Below are 20,616 nucleotides of genomic sequence, written 5' to 3' on the forward strand. Positions count from 1 at the left end.
CAGAGCAGATGGAAGGCAATGAAATAGAAATGTAATTAAAAATGAAATTAAAATCGAAATTAACACAGACGCGCTTTCTAACACTGCATTGTGAGAAAGATGAAGAATTCTACCCAAGTAGGAAGAAACATGACATGACAGAACTCCAAAAATATCCTTATGAAACCTTCTCTTCTTACTTTAATTCAGAGTTCGTACCTCTGGTGTACCAACATCTTAAATGAGTGGTTTCCCAACAAAATTTCACCAAGCTCTCTCGAAGAAACAGTTCTAATAATCTGCCCCCGTGCAGACTGCGCGTAGTAAACTGACTAAAGGCTAAAGAATCTATATGAACGTGCCAATTTTAAAACCTTCATTACGTATCGTACTGCTGTTTCTTTTCGTACACCTATTAAGCATCTCATTGTCGTGCTTTTATATAAATTTATATATACGCATTACTGCTCCATGGTAGGATTTCCGCTATTGAATAATTGTGATTGCAGTTGCCAGATAAAAATTAAATGAGCGGGAAAATAAGGAAAATTATAATGGCCACAGAAAAAAGCAAAAGAATTTCTGCGACACTTAATGTCTTTTGACTCTCATTGTTCTTGTTGTTGTTCCTGATTCTGCTTTTGCCACTGATGCTGCCTGGAGGTAAGTGCAACGAAAACCCCAGCTCTAGACTATGTAAAGCTAATATTGTACTAATACTCATATGCTGCTGCCAAACGAACAGAAAATAGTATAAAACGAGGAGAAACGGAATCGCATTAATAACTAGCAATTAAAATACTTCATTTAGACCTAAGTAGATAAGCCAAACAAATTTATTAAAATGGAAGAAAGTCACAATTTAGCATAAGAACGAGATGATTAAAAACAAAAAACAAAACCGACACCTAATAAGCATTTAGACATCTGAGCCAACAACATGCCAAATTTCATTTGTACAATACTATCAAATACAAGTATATTCGACATACTTTAACAATAAACAAAATCTTAATAAAATACTAAGGATAAAAGGACAAATGCAGGTATATCAACAAACAAATACATACAGTCAAACGAAACTAAGTAGAAAAAAAAAGAACATAAGACCTTAGGCAATATCTATATGTAGATGTACATATACTATATACAAGGCTAATATAAAAGTCACGCTGCAAATCTATATTTTAATTACTCCTACCCCCATTCCTCTGGTAGTATGATTTTAAGCTAGAGCACCTAAAGATTAGGAGAAGCTTAAGCCACTCGCATACTCCTATGTGTGTATCCAGATTTATTGACAAGCGCTTGAATATACTCAAGATATTTGATGAAAAGCTTACAAGGAACACTTTAAATTTGTCCTACAAACAAACATCAACACGAAAATAATATTCGATGTAAGTGCAAGCTTTAAAGATTCGTCGCATCGCTCTTAAATGATGATCATACAGTTTTATTAAGAGAGAAACAAAATTTTAAAAAATTAATTAAATAAAAATTGCTTTGTGCGTGTAAAAAGCAGCTTTGTATAGATTGTTTAAAAGCAACTTTAATGTCTTCCCCGCATATTAGAAAATAGAAATCGTTATGCATGTTGTGTTTTCAAGGCGTTTGCTTCATTTAAAACCTTAAGTTAGTTATTAGGACAAACACACACACACATACATATAATTCGGGGTAAAATAAAACTAATTAAGACTTGAAAGAAACATTATGAATTACTTTGTTAAAACAGCTAATGTTACAAAAACAAAAAAAAAACTAATACAAAAATTTGCCAAAGACATTTGTTAAAAAGTGTATGAAATCGATTTTTTACTTTTGGTAAGCTACAATTATTAAAAATAATTACTACTAAATCCATTTATTTTTCTTTACAATTAAAACAGTTTTCATATTATTTCAAATATCAATACATAAAATTGTCATAATTGGCAGACTGATTTAAGAAGGTGTAATCTTTACAGAAAGATTCAACAGAAAAACACAAGCTATTAACTATTAACAACAAACAAGAAAAGCTAATAAATGTCGTTGTGTTGTTAAATTTGTTCGTATTGTATAAAACATTTCACTTGCAAGTTTTTTTGCAACAGCCGCAAAGCAAGCGACACACAAGACTTGAAATACTGAACCTAGGTTAATACAAATTTAAAGCAAAAAAACAATTAATGTAAAAATTAAACAACAAAAACACACATACTACTTATATACAATATATTAAATATTAGAAAGCTACGAGTATGTATTACAAAAGTCAACGATGTGTGAGCATTTTTAATAATAACTGAATTATTTTATGTAGAGATATGACGGAAAAACAAACCAACAAACAAAAGAAACTACAAATAGTTAATATGTTTAAATTATTGTAAATTAGTGTGAAGCAAAAACTGTAAGTTTAAAACAATAACAAATTCAAGTTAATTTCAATTGAAACGCATAGTTTAGTAACAGCATAACGCGAAAAGCTAATAAAAATTGTATAGATATTTCGAAAGAGAGGCAAATCAATGCATATAAAACTAATTGCATTTTTTAAAAATCTGTTAATAAATGAATAAACAACAAACATACAAACGAATACGATACATACTTTAATCTTTCCAAGGTCATTCAAACACATTTAGGACTGACTTCAACACCCACCTAGCAACCGCCGATTGAAGTTTCCCTTCGTGATTGTTGTAACGACCACACAGGAGAAAAGTAAAGAAGAGACCAAAAGTGAGTGACGTAAAATGGTAGATTACGACAAAAGACAATTTAATGGCAAAACTTTCGAATCAATTTTCAACGCAAGACCAAGCGCAGAAAATACGAGTAATATGGGAAAACGGAAGTAGAGTGCACCACGAATGGGGCTTGACGATGGCCAGCTAGACACTTTTTGACTTTGGTATAAAACAGACATTGAGAGATGGCAGTAACGAGTATGTTTGCGTGTGCGTGTGTGTGTATACGAGTGTGTGAGTGTAGCACAGTGAAAGCGAACCTGAAACGCATCCCCAGCTCCGCTGTTGAGTCTGGAAAAGTATTCACTATTCTTCTTGCTAGCTGCTGGCGCAAAAAATTGAATTCCTTGTAAAACTTACGAGCAAGCATTAATTTAACAGCTTCACAGTTAGCCGGCGAGCCAGTCAACCAGCCAACCAGTCAGCCATCCAGTCAGTTGGTCAGGCTGTACCCAGACACTGGCCAGGCAAGCAGCACTTGAAATTACGTATACGGCCCATTGAACGCACATGCAATGAACCTATGTGTATGCCATTTTGTCCATTATTTTTCCTTACTGACTTTATGACGCTCATTCGATAGGCACAAATTGTTGCTCGTTTTTCATTTAAATCGAAGTTAATTAGTGTGCACGAATAAACCAAAAAGAAACCATCAACCAAAAAGCTCAACAAACCTACGTAAAGATTAAAAATGCAGCAATTTAAAGTTTAAATTATAAGGTATATAGAATTCTCTCAAGCTTATGTGAAAAATAATTATATTTTTTAATTAAATTATATTTGAAAACAAATAATCAAGTCATCGATTAATTTTCAGCTAAGCAATTTATTTGCAGTGCCTATTTCCGAATTATCTAATATTAGCAGTTTAACAAGCTTACATGCTATCTAACGTCGCTGTTACCAAGTTGGTCTCAGACAAATTTGATGCCAAAAAGGCTGTCCTTATTTAACAAATATGTGTTTGTGCTTCGACAGCATTAAGAATTGTTTACAAACTTATCGAGGTGAGCTTTCAATTAATAGACTGATAAACAGCGAGAGTTAAAACTATGTGGCCAGCAGCGACAGAAAAACTTTTTAACGCACCTCAACTTGACAGGAGTCTGCAGAATGTACACTATATCCAAGGTATGTACTTAGCCAACTGAATTGCTGATGTACTAGAAGAGAGCATACGGTTATTTATTTAGTTGTTGTTATTTTTGTTGACACCATTTTAAAGAGATTTACGTCGGGTAAAGAACAACTTCTCATCAAATTGCCAAGTGCATGCTGAAAAAACACGCCGCGCAGTTCATTTGACCAAGTAAATGGAAAAGTTTTTGTTAGTACCCAAGTACAACAATAATGCCGCCAGTTCGCGTAAAAGTTTGCCTGCCAATTGCAGGGAGAACTCTGAAGCCTTCCTTCAGCTGGTCAAACCAAAAAACAAAGGCCTTTGCCTTTAGTAAACGGAAACTTTTCAAAGAACGGAAGCAAATTCACATAATCATTGTCATGGCCATTGACGTAAAAATTTGCAAGTTATCAGGGCTGAGCCTTGTTGCAAAGACAATGACAATAAAATTGTGTGTGTAGTATCCACTTTCAAAAGGTTATATTCAAGGCTGCTCTATGAGATCACGCAGCGACTTCTTCTCTGTTCTAAACTTAATTTATAAGTAAGAAATTGAAGACATATTCAATTAATATAATAAGCAACCGAAATAAATGTTCCGATCGAAGAAAACGTTTATTTATTTAAATTTCTTAGAAGCTTATGCTCATTTGAAAACCGATGTGTACCTAATAATAGTTAAAACTTTCCATAGATTCCTATTTTCATTAAAAAGTTTCGGGATAAAAAGTGTAAATTAGCATAACTCTTTAATGGTGCTATTATATAATTTTAATTTATTCTTCCCCTTAAATATACTTTCTTTTACCTTTTAGACATCATCGATGTTATTGCGAACGATGCTGCAATCGCTTAAATTTCTATATCCTGGCATCATATCAACTAAAACACTCAGACAAATGGGACATGAAGGCACCATCCGGCATATAACACGTTGAAGCAAACACTATTCAAACGAAGATGGAATGTGAAGTGTTTGATCGATACTTAGTCAACGCAATTGATAGAATGAAGATCGAAATCTGCTATGTCGAGCTTACAACAAGTAAACAAGAAAGGAATGCTAAAGTCGAGCAGGCTCAACTCTTAAATACCCTGTACCACCCCACAAAAAAAAAATAATAAAATTAATTTAATTAATTCAATAATTTAATTAATTAACTAAATTAAATATAAAATATATTGGCCTGGTTATATGGCTATAACTTTCTTTCTAGTTACCCTATAATAATGAAACTTGGTATAATCACTACCAAATTTTAGTTCAAAATTTCAAGAATTACGGGTGTTATAGAAAATCGTGAACAGGGGGGAGTGGGGGGTGCAACCACAGAAAAAAAATTAATTTAATTAATTCATTAAATTAAATATAAACAAGAGAGAACGCTACAGTCAAGCAAGCCCGACAGTAAAATAGAGAGTACAACACAAAAAAGAAAAATTAAAAAAATTAATTATTAGAAAAAAATGGATTAATTAATTAAATTAATAAAAACAAGAAAAGAATGCTAAAGTCGAGCAAGCTCAACTCTTAAATACCCTGTACCTCCCACCAAAAAGGAACAAATGAAAAAACAAACAACAATTTTTTAATAATTACAAAAATATATATTAATTAAACTATTCAATTAATATTAATTAAATTATTCAATTAAATTAAAGACATGTTCATGTACAGTTTCAACAGCATACATTTACATCAGAATCGTACCTGTATGTATGCGGCACAAAGTTGAACCAATGCAGCAACAACAACAACAGCTGCGGGCCGCACTTCAGAATTGACCTATCATGATGAAACCTTGCATACAGACACATAATCATTAACGGGATGTAGTTACCAAATTTTAGTTCGAAGAAACACGAATTGCGAGGGAGTGGGGGGTGTATCAGAATAAAAAAATAAACTTGACTTACTTCTTAAGAACTATGTGTGGTACCTTGCAAACTAATATTGTTATTTTTGTTCGAGCTATATTACGACCAGCGCAAAGACAATTTACTACTTATATTACATTAAGCCTTTCATAACCTATTTCACTAGTATAAAGTATGTACTCCAGTAACAATTTAATTGAATACTGCTATCAATTGAAACATTGAATTGTGACATATACCTTCTTCAAGACAATATTCTTAAACATAAACATACATTTTGCATCAACTTGATTCTTCAAGTTTTTAAAATTATGTAGAGGTTTAGGATGTTAAAGAAAGGAAGAGGAAGAGTAGAAAGAGGTGGGTCAAGTAAACTATCAATTACAATAAGATACAAAATAAGCTTAAATAAGTTTTGTAGTAGGAGATCTAACAACTAAATCCACATTCAAAGGTTGGGCGCTTCCCTCTGCGCTGTCAACCCTAAATTTAAAGCTTACCTGCTGCCTTTTGTACAATGGCATTGAATGATATAAAGCGCCATAAAAGCGGCTTAGTTAGTTAGTATTTAGAGTGAAACAACCGCACTGTGCAGCCGCAAACGACGGGGCCTAACTTACTACATGTTGCAATAATGGCAGCCTCAAGCACATACATAACTTTGCAACAACAAATGCGAAGCTATTATGGTTTCTATTTAAAACACACACACACACACTTTTCTTAAAAGCAATTGGAGTTTAACTTTTACTGCCGCCCAACATAATTTCTCAACGTCATTAAAAACACGCACGGCAATTTGCCTAAAACCCCCCAAAACTGGACCGCAGCCGACAAGAATGGCTTCTTAGCGAAATTTTCAACTGACAATCACAGAAGTCTTACACCTACCTTGCATACACATATACTCGTACATTTAGTGGGACTACTAAAATGTTAGAGAACTGCAAATTAACGTAAAAGCGGCATCATGAGACCATGCGCTGGATTCAATTGAAGGTGTAGCAGAATATACTCGATGGTAATGCACAGCATTTAATCACATTAAAAACCGTAATGTATATTGTCTATTACAGTTTTGCGCATGCATGAGCATTTCCAACGACTTTTGCGTTATCAATGTCATAGAAAGAGAACACGCCGTCGTTCCGACAGCCACCCAAGAAATAGCAAATACTCGCGTACTTGAAATATCCTTCCTACAACTGCTCTGAGCAAAAATTATGGCCAGAGCCAATAAGCCACCCAGCTTATTGTTTATTGTTTTCCATGAAATTCATTTTCAAGGCATATAAGATTTTCATACATGCAAACTTTATCGCTGAGCTGCAGTGCCTCGTGGTCCTCGTCTTTGGTCGCTACCCATGCTGGCTAATTTGTGCACAAAGTTTGTGCAATGTTTATTTTTCAAGGAGCAGCAACGTCATCCGCCTGGAAGGAATCGTAATGAAATGCGCAATAACACATACGCCTAGTGGTGCGCGTGTTTGTAAGATTCTTACTGTGCTGCTCTAAACTAAAATATTCGCTGGTATTCTGATATTCAACGCAGCTACCAGAAACTATCTCTAGCTCTTCTGCTTGAGTGAAGTTGCTTTGAAACTTGCTGACTGCTAACTGCTGACTGACTAAAACCAAATATTGAACATTCCGCCCATGGCATTTTCGTCTTTCATTCATGAAAGCAATCACACATACAGAATCACATACATATTAGTATACTCATATAGCATATGTACATATGTATATATATTTTTAGCTAGCTGTTTCTGACAAGTTCAAGTTGAATGAAAGAAACTGCAAATACGTATGAAATACAAATACATACAAATGGATTTCTTTTACTAATTTGATTACACATTTACATGCAACATTTGAGCAGACAAATGATTGCATTTTTGGCACACATTCAGAAGAAAAAGTCAAGACTAACCAATTTAAAAATAAATTCGGAATTATACAACACAAAACCTTTTTAAAGTAATAATGTGTGTTTTTGTGTTTTTGTATTATTGCGTACATGTTGGTATTTCCCGCAGACGATATAGTGTATGGCGACAACAGCGAACCATGAGCATCCAAACAGCTGTTTTAAATAGCCCCAATGCCTGAACCAAGAGTGTGCGCTTCTCAGGCCAAAAATCAACAAAAGAGAGACAGTTCTTTGAAAGCAACAGCCCGCCAGAGGCAAGTAGTCGTTGCGGACCGAAGTACTCTGAACACGAAGCTTCCACATCATGCCAGTTGCTAGCAAAAATACATAGTATATGCTGCTGTGGAACTGTGTGTCTACGTGGGAAGAAATTGTTTTCATAAAACTAAAGGTAACATTTTTTGTAAAAGTGAAATAATAAATAATCTAGCTTTTATTTTCTCAGATCAGTGTCATTGTTAATTAATATTGTAGCCATAAAAAGGTATACCAGTTTTGTGCGAATGTATGTAACACACAGAAGAAGGCAAGAGAGACTCCCAAAGTATATATATTCTTAATCAGGATGACAAGACAGGTCATATTGCTCAACTATGTACTGCATACATTTCTACATTTGTTGTTTATTTCTATAAATATTCTTCACATACATACATTTTTTTAAATTATTTTAATTTAAAAAGAAAATTATTTATGTATTTTTATATACTAGTATGTATACATTTCTGATCAGTAAGATGAGTCCGTTTAGCCCATGGTATCCTAAAAGTTGTTTTTTTTTTTTTTTGCAACATAAATCCTTCACAAATGTTTCAAAAAATGCTGACAGTTTCTGTGAAATATTGACAAAAGGCAATATTTTATTTGCCATAGCACCACTGTGCGCTGTGGTCCAAATATATTAGACAGTTGGCTGCTGCATGCTACCGCCGAGCTCAGCGTTCGGCGATTTCATAGGCGCCTTCGTTCGTGGTCGTTGTCAGTCTAGAGAGTAATATCGACACGAAAAGTAAGTGCGTCGTTGGGCTGGTCTGGTCCGTGCGTCCCAATTGTGGCCCACAATCGAGTATAGATTATATACACATATATACTATATGTACAAAAATTCATGGAAAACGTGAAAAATCCATGCGTGGTTTCGGCAAAAGGCTTTTTCTGTGTAAATACCAGCTCCTCCGTGTATTAGAATCTGTGAGAATTACGTAAAAAGTGCAAATTATTACAAAATTCCACAGTATTTGAAAAAGAAAAAAATTATATTCGAAAAATTCTTAAACTGTGCTAGTTTTGTGCGCTGCCCAGGCCATAGCGGTGATATTTTTGGACATGTGTAGGCTCTTCGTACGTACTTCGGACGCGTTCGTGCGGCATCAACCCAAAAATAAACACCTATCGGGTGCTGCACAGATATTTAGAAAAAAGTATAAGCCCCAAGAGAAACGTAAAATGTTATGTGAGTGTGTTTCGCGGTGCCGGTTGACGACGGCTCTTTGTCGACGATGGTGGCAGCGCCATTGGTGTCTGACTGAAGCGCTGCGTTCACTGCGTGCCATCGGACCCTCGGATTACCGATGCCCGCAGTGAGAGCGTCTGTTCACGTCATTTTAAGATTCCAGACATAGAGTCGCCAAATCAAATCTCTTACCCGGCTTAAGCCAAACAAGTCTAAATAATGTACGCGTGCAGTGCGGCCGCAACAAATAATTCTATAATTAACACAGAAGAAACCCAGTGGAAACCAATTATAATCGGAATATACTTGTAACGCTGCATTTCCCATCTGCATCTACTATATATTCAATTAATTATTATAGAAATCAAAATAGTTCCAGAACACCTGATATACAAAATAAAAAGCTCTTATTACGCTAGAAATTATGGTTTATATTTATCTATTACTTAAGGCATACATAAAAGAAACAAAAATAATATAAATAATAATAAAAGGCTTCAGAAAAAGTCGAGCAAATTAAAAGTAACATCACATTATGCTAAGGTGCCTCCGACCCCAAGGAAACTACTACTACTAATATCAGAAATTACGGTTGTGAATTAGACAGTGTGGCAGGAATGATTACAGGTATAGATATAATGTCCTAAAAATCTCTCGACTTTTGGACTACTAAAATCTGTTTAAGCAAGTGAATTTCCTGTAATATAAAAGTTTTTGTTTTTGCTTAGAATAGAGAATAGAAAAGATAATTCGAGAGTTCGACATCGTTTAACACCGAAAATATAATCAAAAACTTGTTGTTTCTAAGTTCCATTGAGTGTGAGACGTGAATGGTAAATAAATGAAAATTATTCTGCGTATGTAGAATTGATTTTTATTTTGCTTTTTAATACTGGGATTTTTATATACATATCTGTAGACTGTGAAAAAATTTGAAAACCAATTTTAATGCTTTAAAAATATTTAAATTTCTTAAAAAGACATTTTAAAATACTTGATATTTTCTTTGAATTATCAACCTCATTCCTTATTTTTAACACTCACAGAGATGGGCCAATCAAAAGTATTGGATGTATATACAAAAAAATTACCTTAATTTTTGTAGCGTTTTTGACTTTGACAAATTCTTGGCACACAAACATTTTTAATCCGAAAATACAAAATTTGAAAAGCTATACTATATATACAAAATATAAACTCGTAGTAATTTTGGCACATCTCCAAAGATATACATATGTTAAACAAATGGTGCTAGTGATGTGGGGACGAAAGGCCAAAAACACGCGAATAGTTCGAAAAGAAAATTAATAAAAATGTTGCATAAAGTGCCCGATTTTAAATGCGAATGAATGAATACGGAAATCAAGGAACAGCTGTGCGTATATGGCAAGCAAAACAAAACGCCAGATGAAACCGACGAGCCCACCACATTGTCGAATAACTTCCGAACCGGGCCGCTCTCTCGCGAAAACGGGTCAATCGCATCGTGTGCGCATGTCTAGAAATCGCCGCGTGTGTGTGTTAAAGTACTGAGGTACTCATAGATGTATTTCGGGCACGTGCATACAAAGCTGTTTTTATTTTAAAATATTATTAATTTTGCACTCCAAATGCCAAAGGAATATATATAGATGTTTATGTGTCTTTGACCTGAGCATTAATGTTAAAGTTCAGTTCTATATTTTATTTGAATTTCAACAACGAAGGAAAGAGGATTGCGAATGACATTGAATTAAAAGGGGAAAACCAAACAAAAATAACAAAAATTCAACGCTCAACGCAATTTTAATTTTGTTTGGACGCTGCGCTCGGTGCGTTACCAAACAAAATGGCTGAGGCGGAAGGTGGCTCCGAGCAGGATGATGTTTCATTCCTGCGTACGGTAAGTGAAAACGAAAATAAATTATCTCATAAATAATAATAAAAGAAAATGCAATTAGTTTTAACGACATTTTAAAGTGATGGCTAAAATAAATTATTCAGTGGAAACATCAAAAGCTTTCAGGGTTTAATTTACAATTTATCCCAATACCTATGAAATGTTGTCGCCATAATAATACCGAGAATAGGCAAAGAGTTACTTTAGTACTTTAGTACTAAGTACTACGCACTTAATACTTTAGTACAATAAAGTTGGTAGAGTTGCGACATCGACATGTGAAATTTGATAATTTGAAACTTTTTATTAGGTTTGCGGGAGCTGAAAATGTAACAGGCAGAAGGAGGCGTGGCAGACCCCACAAAGTATATATATTCTTGATCAGCATGACGAGACGAGTCGATCTAGCCCTGTCTGTCTGTCCGTCCGTCTGTCCGTCCGTATGAACACCTGGATCTCAGAGACTATAAGAGCTAGAAACACCAAATTTTGCACAAAGTTGCCTTTTTCCACAACGCAGCTCGTATAATCGCCCATATCTCGGAGACTATAAGACCTAGGGTTATCAAATTTAAAGTCCAAGATGCCTTATGTGAATACGCAGAAAATTTGTTTTTTGGAATTCCCTTCCACCCCCCGCTCCTCATCAAATCGTGATTTTCTGTAACTCCCGTAATTCTTTGAATTTCAAACTCAAATTTTGGAAATACCCCCAATTAATGATTATATGTCTGTATGCCAAGTTTCATTATGATAGACCGATTTTACAAGAAGTTATAGCCATAAATATAATTGCTGCTCAAGCGCTGCTCAAGCGCTGCCCAAGCGCGGCCCGCAGCTGTTGTTGATACTGGTGCTTTGGTTGACTGCAAACATGATTGCACGCGCATAGACATACATACACTCACATAGACGCAATTGCTATGTAAATTTTAAAAATACATCCAACAATGAAAAGCCATAAGATGTATTTCTAAATAAAAACGTTTTTGGTAGTAATTTGGTTTTCTGCACCGATCGGCCGTGAGATAGTTATATGATATAGGTAGCCGATTTTCATGAAATTTCAGATTATGGGAGATTGAATAGAGGAATTTTCCTCTGGCAAATACATAGTAGGACATAGAAAGCCGATCCGATAATACTGCAAATTATGTGAAGAGACAGAATGACAAAGGTTGAGCTCGACGCCTTATTCGTATCATACTATGTATACCTAGAACATGGAGTCTGCCACGCCTCCATCTACCGTTTGGACTTTCTAAGATACCTTTTCACCGTCCGGGCACAGAGTTAAAAAAATAAAAATTTATTTATTTTACCTTAAAGATTTAAGCAGGCGAATGTTTTTTTAAGAATTGAGTAAGCTGTTGCATCAAATATGATGAAGAGTGATCTGAATATGACAAAAGCCCATTTATTCTACATGTTGACCCAGATGAGAAGCAAAGTATATAGTCACTCCCGACAGGCGCAATTCAATCATGCACATTGCCGCAACTTTTCTGCTCTTGGCGTGCTGATGTCGTGAAGACGTTAAACAAAATCATCTAAAATCAATTACGTACACTCGATAAAATATAACGGGGATTTCACACAATTGGTGTCATAAAACACACACAGAGACGCACTCAAACAGGAAAAGGGCAAGAAACTGGGAAGACAAAGGCGTGAGTGGGTGAGAGTGTCCATAAAAGTAATATGTATTGCATATTTATAGGCGCCCCACCTCTCCCATCAGTTTATGGCTGCAAATAAAACACAAAAGTCGTGTCACAAATTCAATCACACGGCCCAAGTACGCAGCACGATTTTAAGTTAAGGCCAGATTTATACGAATTCATTTGAGATATACGATAAATAGCCGCTGCTGGTGACTCAGCTGCCACAGCCACCAGATTCCTGATGAACATATCAGCTGACAAATGCAACAATATATCAATGCCCACAGCTGTTGTGCAAAATGACAGCCATTATACATGTATAAATGAATAGTTGGCAACCTTCTGGCTACTACAACCTCCTGGGCGTCGAGGTCAGCACCTTGACGCAATAAATAAATATGCTTAGAAGAAGAGCGAAGCGTGTTGCTTGGCGACACGCACATTGCACGCCATCCTAGATACGAACAGAGTCCCTTCTACGCGTAAAATATACTTACACACACAAAACATGTTGATATGGAGACTCAGAAAGGCTCTCATATCTTCTCTGTATCTCTTACAGCGAAATCAGTTTGCTTACCCGCAGGCCAGCTAGCTGGCCCGGCAAACCACCCAGGCAACCAGTCGTTCAGCCGTCCAGTCAGTCGTATACCAGCTTGGTTGCCTTGTGTGTGACCACAACGAAAATTCAATAAAAATAGTAGAACGGTAGGCAATAGTTCAAGCATCCAACAGCAGTTACCGTACTGTGATTCAATATCATGTATGTTTGTATTTCTCTGACTTGACCTTTTTTTCTTGTTCAAGAAAATCTAATAGGTATAAAAATAGTAAGCTTTTATCAAACGACTCCTACTTGTTAGCACATCCTTTAACTAAATGCACAAAAAAATCACAAAATATACCATATTCATTTTAAAAAGATTTTAAAAATATTTAAAACTTAAAAAAAATTTGAATGCTACATTTTATAAAACAGCATAGGCTAATAAAGCTTCCAAAATATATACAAACAGACTTATATACATTGATTTTAATTAATATTGCTATGATTGTTTCTATATCAATCGAATTGACGTACTATATACTCGTATGGCATATGCCTAATCAATGAATGTAAGAAATCGAAGTTGATGTCAATAGACCTAAAAAATTGTATTCAGACTAATTTTATGAACAGACACGCAGATAATTGAATAATAAAATTATAATTTTAAACGGTTTTGATTTAACATTTTTACAAGTTTTTTTTCACACGACTTTTTCTGGAACCAATCTACCGTGTAAAAACAGAATTAGGTTTAATGTAGTTCGCAAATTTGTGTTCAAATTATTTGCTGGTATGGCCACAGCTGAACTAGCTGTAAGAATTTGAGATTACAAATATCATATTTAAGACACTGTGCAGAGCACAACTAAAAATGGCAAAAGCAGCATGCTTGGGTTGCTCCTTTCTGTATATTGTGTATCTTAACTTGTTCCCTTCCTGCGGGAGACGTTAGCGGCGCAGTTCACCGACAGCGGTGTCTTGGGAACGCTTTCCTTGTATTCCATTTTGGTCGTCACACGTCAAATTACGTTTATCGAGACAAATAAAGAGGCAATTCTTTTAAATTTGCAGCCTTAACTGCCACGTTTTACTAAAAATAGAAGCACTAAGGGATTACGACTTAAAGTGTCCTATACTTATGTATATATATGATATACTAAACATAAGAAGTCGTCCAGTCGGTTAGTAACATTATATTTGTGCAATACTGAAGCATTTGCAATTGTAGTGTGTAAGCCAGCACTTATACTTATAAATGTTTGATAGCTCTGTGGCGAATCTAATCTAACTTTCATTACGTCATCATTCTGTAAAATTGGAATTGTTCCCAGTAACCAGTAAGCCTAAGTCGAGACCATATAAAAGCCAAGTGGCAGCAAATGCGAATGTGAAAATGCAAGTTTGCAAAACGTTTATCAAAATGAAGTCAAATGCAAATTGATTCATTGAACATTGCTTTACACATACACACACACACACACACATGCACACAATGTGCATACATACATATGTATTTTGTAAGTGAGTGTGTGTGTGCATTTGTGGTTGACTTTAATTTTTAAACAGTTTGGGCTACCCAAGCATGTAGACGACATTGCTGGCACTGCTGCGTCAGGACTCGGCAATTCGTACGCATTTAAATTATGCAAATTGTTCGATTCGAAATCCATTACCGTTCATTTAACTTCAACTACACACAACAGCAATGCTGGCCACAATTACAAGGGGTCTGCACGCCGTCCGCCACCTTCATCCGCCACCTTCATCCGCCAACCTAAAAATCGTTCTCAGGTATGCCCTCACCATTACACCGTCCACCCATTCATTTGCACATTCAGTGCAGTTCATGGCTCTTATTTCCCCATACAACGATTTTGCATACACACTCCTATACGTGTATGTGTGTGCATGTGTGCCCTGCTTTGGTTGATACTTGACTCCAGCTGAATGCAGATATAGGTGTAGGTATAGGGGGGTGAATGTATTGGTCGATGTGGGGTGCCAATTGCCAATTCGTACTGTGGTAACTTGAAGGTTGCGCATCTGCCATTAAACTTTAAACATGCTTTGGACTCAAGAGCATTTAATTGTCGTCTAGAAATTGCTGTTGTTACATGAAAAATGCGTCCAATGATTTTTCGAACTCTGTAAACTTATTATGTGCTGAATATACGCATTACTACCATCCCAATGATATCAGAGGTAGATCCAGTCAATCAAGATTTGTCACCGAAGATCTTTTATCACAAAGAATATTGAAATTATACATTTATACTAAGTTCTATATACTATACGTATAGGTATTGTTTTTATACCCTGTACCCGTAGAGTAAAAATGGTATATTAGGTTTGTGCAAAGTATGTAACATGCAGAAGGAAGCATCTCCGACCCCATAAAGTATATATATTCTGAATCAGCACGACGAGAGAAATCGATCTAGACATGTCCGTCCGTCCGTCCGTCCGTCCGTCCGTCCGTCTGGATGAACGCAAGGATCTCAGAAACTATAAAAGCTAGAATAACCAAAGTTGGCATCCAGATTCTCCTAGGTCCGAAAAAGTACGATTTTATTTTATTTTTTGGAATTCCCCCCCCCCCCTCCCCTTCCACCGCTACAGAATTTCGTCAATAGCGTCCACATTTCAAATTCAACCTAAACCAAACTTCGCACACATAATTTATATATAATTATCTACTGTTGTTTAAAATATTATCCAATTCAATTCTAAGAAAAGTTATTAGCAAAACAAATTTCCGCCAGTACAACCCCCTCAAACTGCACCAACAAGTTCGCTCTTTACCTGGGTACAGGGTATTCCACTGTCGGGCTTGCTCGACTGTAGCGTTTCTCTTGTTTTAATGTACAAATGAGTTAATTAAATTATTAATTGAGCTTACAGCTGATTAATTTCGTATATTTCCCAACCGTTCGATGAAAAACCAGAGCAACTACCAGTGGCGTAACTATACCACCTGGGGCCCGTGGCAAATTCTTTTGATGGGGTCCTCTCAGTAAAAATCGTCACGTTGTACTCAGTTCAATTTTAATAAAATTCGAGATTTTCAGCGTACTCAATTACACGTTGTATATGTCCCACTAATGGCCATAGGCCTCCTCTCTTAGGCAAGAGGGAATGGTCTGTAGTCCCCACGCTAGCTCAATGCGTATTGGAGACTTTACATTCATCCATAAAACATAATTCATGCATTCATCATCTATTCGCTAACTTTTCGGTGAAGGAACAACATCGTGAGGAAACCTGCATACATTTTCAATGAAATAAAAATAGAAATTTAATTTAAATAAGATATTTATTAAGAACAAGAAAAGAATGCTAAAGTCGAGCAAGCTCAACTCTTAAATACCCTTTACCTCCCACCAAAAAGGAAAAAATGAAAAAACAATTTTTTTAAATAATTAAAAAAAGTATATTAATTGAATTATTTAATTAAATTGAAGACATGTTCATGTACAGTTTTAACAGCATACATTTACATCAGAATCGTGTCTCTGCGTGCTTAAATGCGTGTATGTATGCAGCACAAAGTTGAACCCAAGCAGCAACAACAACAACAGCTGCGTGCAGCGCTGCCGGCTACAAGCAGAGCATGGGCAGCAATTTTATTTATGGCTATAACTTTCTTCAGAATTGCCTTATCATTATGAAACTTGGCATACAGACATGGGAATCTGGATACCGAGTTTCGTTATTCTAGCTCTTGTACCTTCTGAGATCCTTGCGCTCATACAGACGGACAGACGGACAGACGGACATGTCTAGATCGATTTCTCTCGTCATGCTGATTCAGAATATACTTGTATATAATTTATGGGGCCGGAGATGTTTCCTTCTGTATGTTAAATACTTTGCACAAACCCAATACACCCTGTTTACCCTACGGGTACAGGGTATAAAAAAAACTGCAAAAAATAAGAAGACTTGTGATCGTGAACCTAATACAAAGTTGGGCCTGTGCGACATCGAGAGTGTAAAATTTAACAATTGTTTTCTTACATAAATGATGAATTTTTGTATACCCGTATGTACATATGTGTACATACTTTAAAATTATTGAAATCTTGATGAATATAAACGGCGGCGAAAAAAAAGAGGCTTGCAAACAGAGAGAAAAATATATAATTTTTCTAATGGGAACTCCTGTAGGTTGAAAGCCAAGTCTGGTTAATTTTCTAAAAAGAATTCGGATGCTTCTCAAAATAATTTTGTTTCGACAGTTCAGAACTGAAAGTAATTAGGACAGCATTTTCTGAAAAAACCACATTTAATTTTGGTAATATTATTCGCATTTAAATATTGCCTCAGGTTTCGATGAAATCAGCCAACTGGTGGCCGCAAAAACAACTTCTTTGCCCCCAAAATCAACCTTAGCACCAAATATAGGGCTAGTAAAGAATTATAAGTTAAGCCTATTAACACAATAAAAATTCGTTTTCATTCCCATATATAGTATGTACACATATACTTATATAGGTATATATTCTCAACGTTATATATCACAGCAATTTCGTTGATTAATTAAGCGTACCGCCATGTCGCATTTGCTTAAAGCTTATTGGCATGATCAAAAAAGTCCTTAAATATCTAATTTGCTATATTTATTAATTTTGAAAGTCACAAAATACTAAATTTATTCTATTGGAATAATACTGAAATCTTAAATACGAAATCTTCTTAAGAATGCTTAGATCAAACCCAATCCAAATTTATCAATTCTTTTGCTGGGGTTTGGTATTGAAAATTCCGGATTTTTTGGTATTAGTAATTCCGGATTTTTTTTTAATTTTCTCTATTCACAGGAAGATATGGTCACACTGTCCTGCACAGCCACTGGCGAACGTGTATGCTTGGCCGCCGAAGGATTTGGCAATCGACATTGTTTCCTAGAGAATATAGCCGATAAAAATGTGCCGCCAGACTTGGCACAGTGTGTGTTCGTAATTGAGCAAGCCCTGTCGGTGCGTGCCCTCCAGGAGTTAGTCACAGCAGCTGGATCAGAGACAGTAAGTTATTGGCTTAAAGCAATCCGCTTACAATCCGCTCACACATACTCAGTAAATAGGGCATATTCAATGAAAGTAAAATTCCTTCATACTTGTTATGTATGTATTTTTTGTATGTATCATATTCACGTCCACTTTATATTTCTTTCTACATTTTCTCTTATGATGTGCGCTATACTTGCAATGTTCCCAATGTTCCACTTTCCGACCAAATAAAAGAATCATTCCACCTGATAACACGTGTGTACTCAAATTTGGTATATATGTACATATATATATATACAAAAATATTGTATTCACAAACAAACACACACATATACAAAAATTATACACATCATACTACTTACATATAAAATGCTTTTGTGCATGTTTTCAACATCTTTACATCTTCTTCTCTACACTTTGTAATCCATAAATTTTCCGGTATCTTTCAAAATTTTATACGTAAAACCTGAACACAACAGGATAGTCAAGTTGTAAGTATACAGAAAACTTCTTATATTCAAACGCACTTTCGTTCTACTATCTCAAAAATTATTTCTGTATCAGTTGTTATGTAATCCGATTGCGCTTCAATCATTTGCAACGTACTTTTAGAGAACGATTCACCAGCTAATTCTAAATGGTCTACAAACTAGACATAACCATTTGTATTTATGTATAATGAAAATAAGCTGGATTCTCGATATACGAGTATTTTCTGCATTTCCGCTTTCTGATCTTCGCTGGGTCAAACAGTGAAGTGAGAGACTTAATAACATTTTCACCAAGCAAACATTTTACGAAACTTACTGTGAAAATAACCTTGTAAAATAACAGTTTTTACTGAAATTTCTAACCACTAACTATTGAATTCCCATATACAGTCGAAACTTGTACCATAAACGAGACGCTGATTCTCGCCTAATCCCAACAACTAAATAAATACTTACAATACCTTTTCTGTAACGAGCAATTTTTACATTCCCACAATAAGCCCTCACACCGTAGTCAAGTAGATTGAAGTCAGCTAGTCCCACTATCTTATAATCAATACTAACTTAAAATAATTGCTTTAGGGTAAAGGTACTGGATCCGGCCATAGAACTCTTCTGTATGGTAACGCCATATTATTGAGGCACCACAATAGCGACATGGTAAGCCATATCCCATATGAAATTGAAACTCTCCCACTAAGCTTTTAACTTTTTACAGTACTTGGCTTGCCTGTCTACGTCGTCGTCGAACGATAAGTTGTCATTCGATGTGGGTCTTCAGGAACACAGCCAGGGCGAGGCCTGTTGGTGGACCGTTCATCCAGCTAGTAAACAACGTTCGGAGGGTGAGAAGGTGCGCGTCGGTGATGATTTGATTCTGGTTTCGGTGGCCACGGAGCGTTATCTGCACACGACCAAGGAGAACGAACAATCGATTGTCAATGCCAGTTTCCATGTCACCCACTGGTCTGTGCAACCCTACGGTACAGGCATATCCCGCATGAAGTATGTGGGATATGTCTTTGGTGGTGATGTACTGCGTTTCTTTCACGGCGGTGATGAATGTCTTACTATACCTAGTACATGGGGCCGTGAAGCAGGTCAAAAGTAAGTCTCTATCTACAATATGTACGTGTCATCTTGACTGAGTTAATCATTTTTTTTTACTTTGGTCAACCTAAACAGTATTGTGGTTTATGAAGGCGGTGTGGTCATGGCACAAGCGCGATCCCTATGGCGCTTGGAGTTGGCGCGAACGAAATGGACAGGCGGATTCATCAATTGGTACCACCCTATGCGGATACGTCACATCACAACGGGACGCTATTTGGGCGTTAACGATAATAACGAATTAATATTGGTGAAGAAAGAGGAGGCTTCTATTGCCACGACGACTTTCTGCCTACGGCAGGAAAAAGACGACGAGAAGAAAGTGCTCGAGGACAAAGACTTAGAAGTAATTGGTTCCCCAATCATTAAGTATGGTGACACCACGGTCATCGTCCAGCACTGCGAGTCTAGTTTATGGCTCAGTTACAAGAGCTACGAGACGAAAAAGAAGGGTGTGGGCAAGGTTGAAGAGAAGCAAGCCATATTGCACGAGGAGGGTAAAATGGACGATTGCTTGGACTTTTCGCGATCCCAGGAGGAAGAGTCAAAAACAGCTCGAGTTATTCGCAAATGCAGCAGCCTATTCACACAGTTTATAACGTACGTGCCTAATATTTGTCATAATTATTATTTTCTAATTTTTAATTCTAATTATACTCTGTTCCTCAGTGCATTGGAGACATTGCAATCAAATCGCAGGCACTCCATATTCTTTCAAAAAGTTAATCTCAACGAGATGGTCATGTGCCTCGAAGATTTAATCAACTATTTCTCTCAGCCAGAAGACGACATGGGTAAGTAGAAGGTGT

At 36.0% G+C, this 20,616-nt stretch overlaps 1 protein-coding gene across 17 annotated transcripts in view; it reads left to right on the forward strand.

Moving 5' to 3' along the window:
* The first annotated feature begins 10,808 nt into the window (after nucleotides 1–10,808).
* Nucleotides 10,809–20,616, forward strand: part of LOC115619985 (ryanodine receptor) — a 28,729-nt gene continuing 18,921 nt past the window's right edge. For 8 of the 17 annotated variants that reach the window (XM_030513033.1, XM_030513035.1, XM_030513038.1 and 5 more), the window contains exons 1-6: nucleotides 10,933–10,986; nucleotides 18,018–18,221; nucleotides 19,280–19,357; nucleotides 19,416–19,804; nucleotides 19,883–20,407; nucleotides 20,477–20,601. In XM_030513033.1, coding sequence (XP_030368893.1) covers nucleotides 10,933–10,986; nucleotides 18,018–18,221; nucleotides 19,280–19,357; nucleotides 19,416–19,804; nucleotides 19,883–20,407; nucleotides 20,477–20,601 — 1,375 coding nt within the window. Of the gene's footprint in view, nucleotides 10,987–18,017; nucleotides 18,222–18,685; nucleotides 18,698–19,279; nucleotides 19,358–19,415; nucleotides 19,805–19,882; nucleotides 20,408–20,476; nucleotides 20,602–20,616 lie in introns of all 17 variants that reach the window. The other 9 variants (XM_030513048.1, XM_030513030.1, XM_030513034.1 and 6 more) reach the window with 2 other exon arrangements.

Source organism: Scaptodrosophila lebanonensis, unplaced genomic scaffold, assembly GCF_003285725.1.
Source record: "Scaptodrosophila lebanonensis strain 11010-0011.00,11010-0021.00 unplaced genomic scaffold, SlebRS2 tig00000001-arrow-pilon, whole genome shotgun sequence".
Classification (NCBI taxonomy): Eukaryota; Metazoa; Arthropoda; class Insecta; order Diptera; family Drosophilidae; genus Scaptodrosophila; species Scaptodrosophila lebanonensis.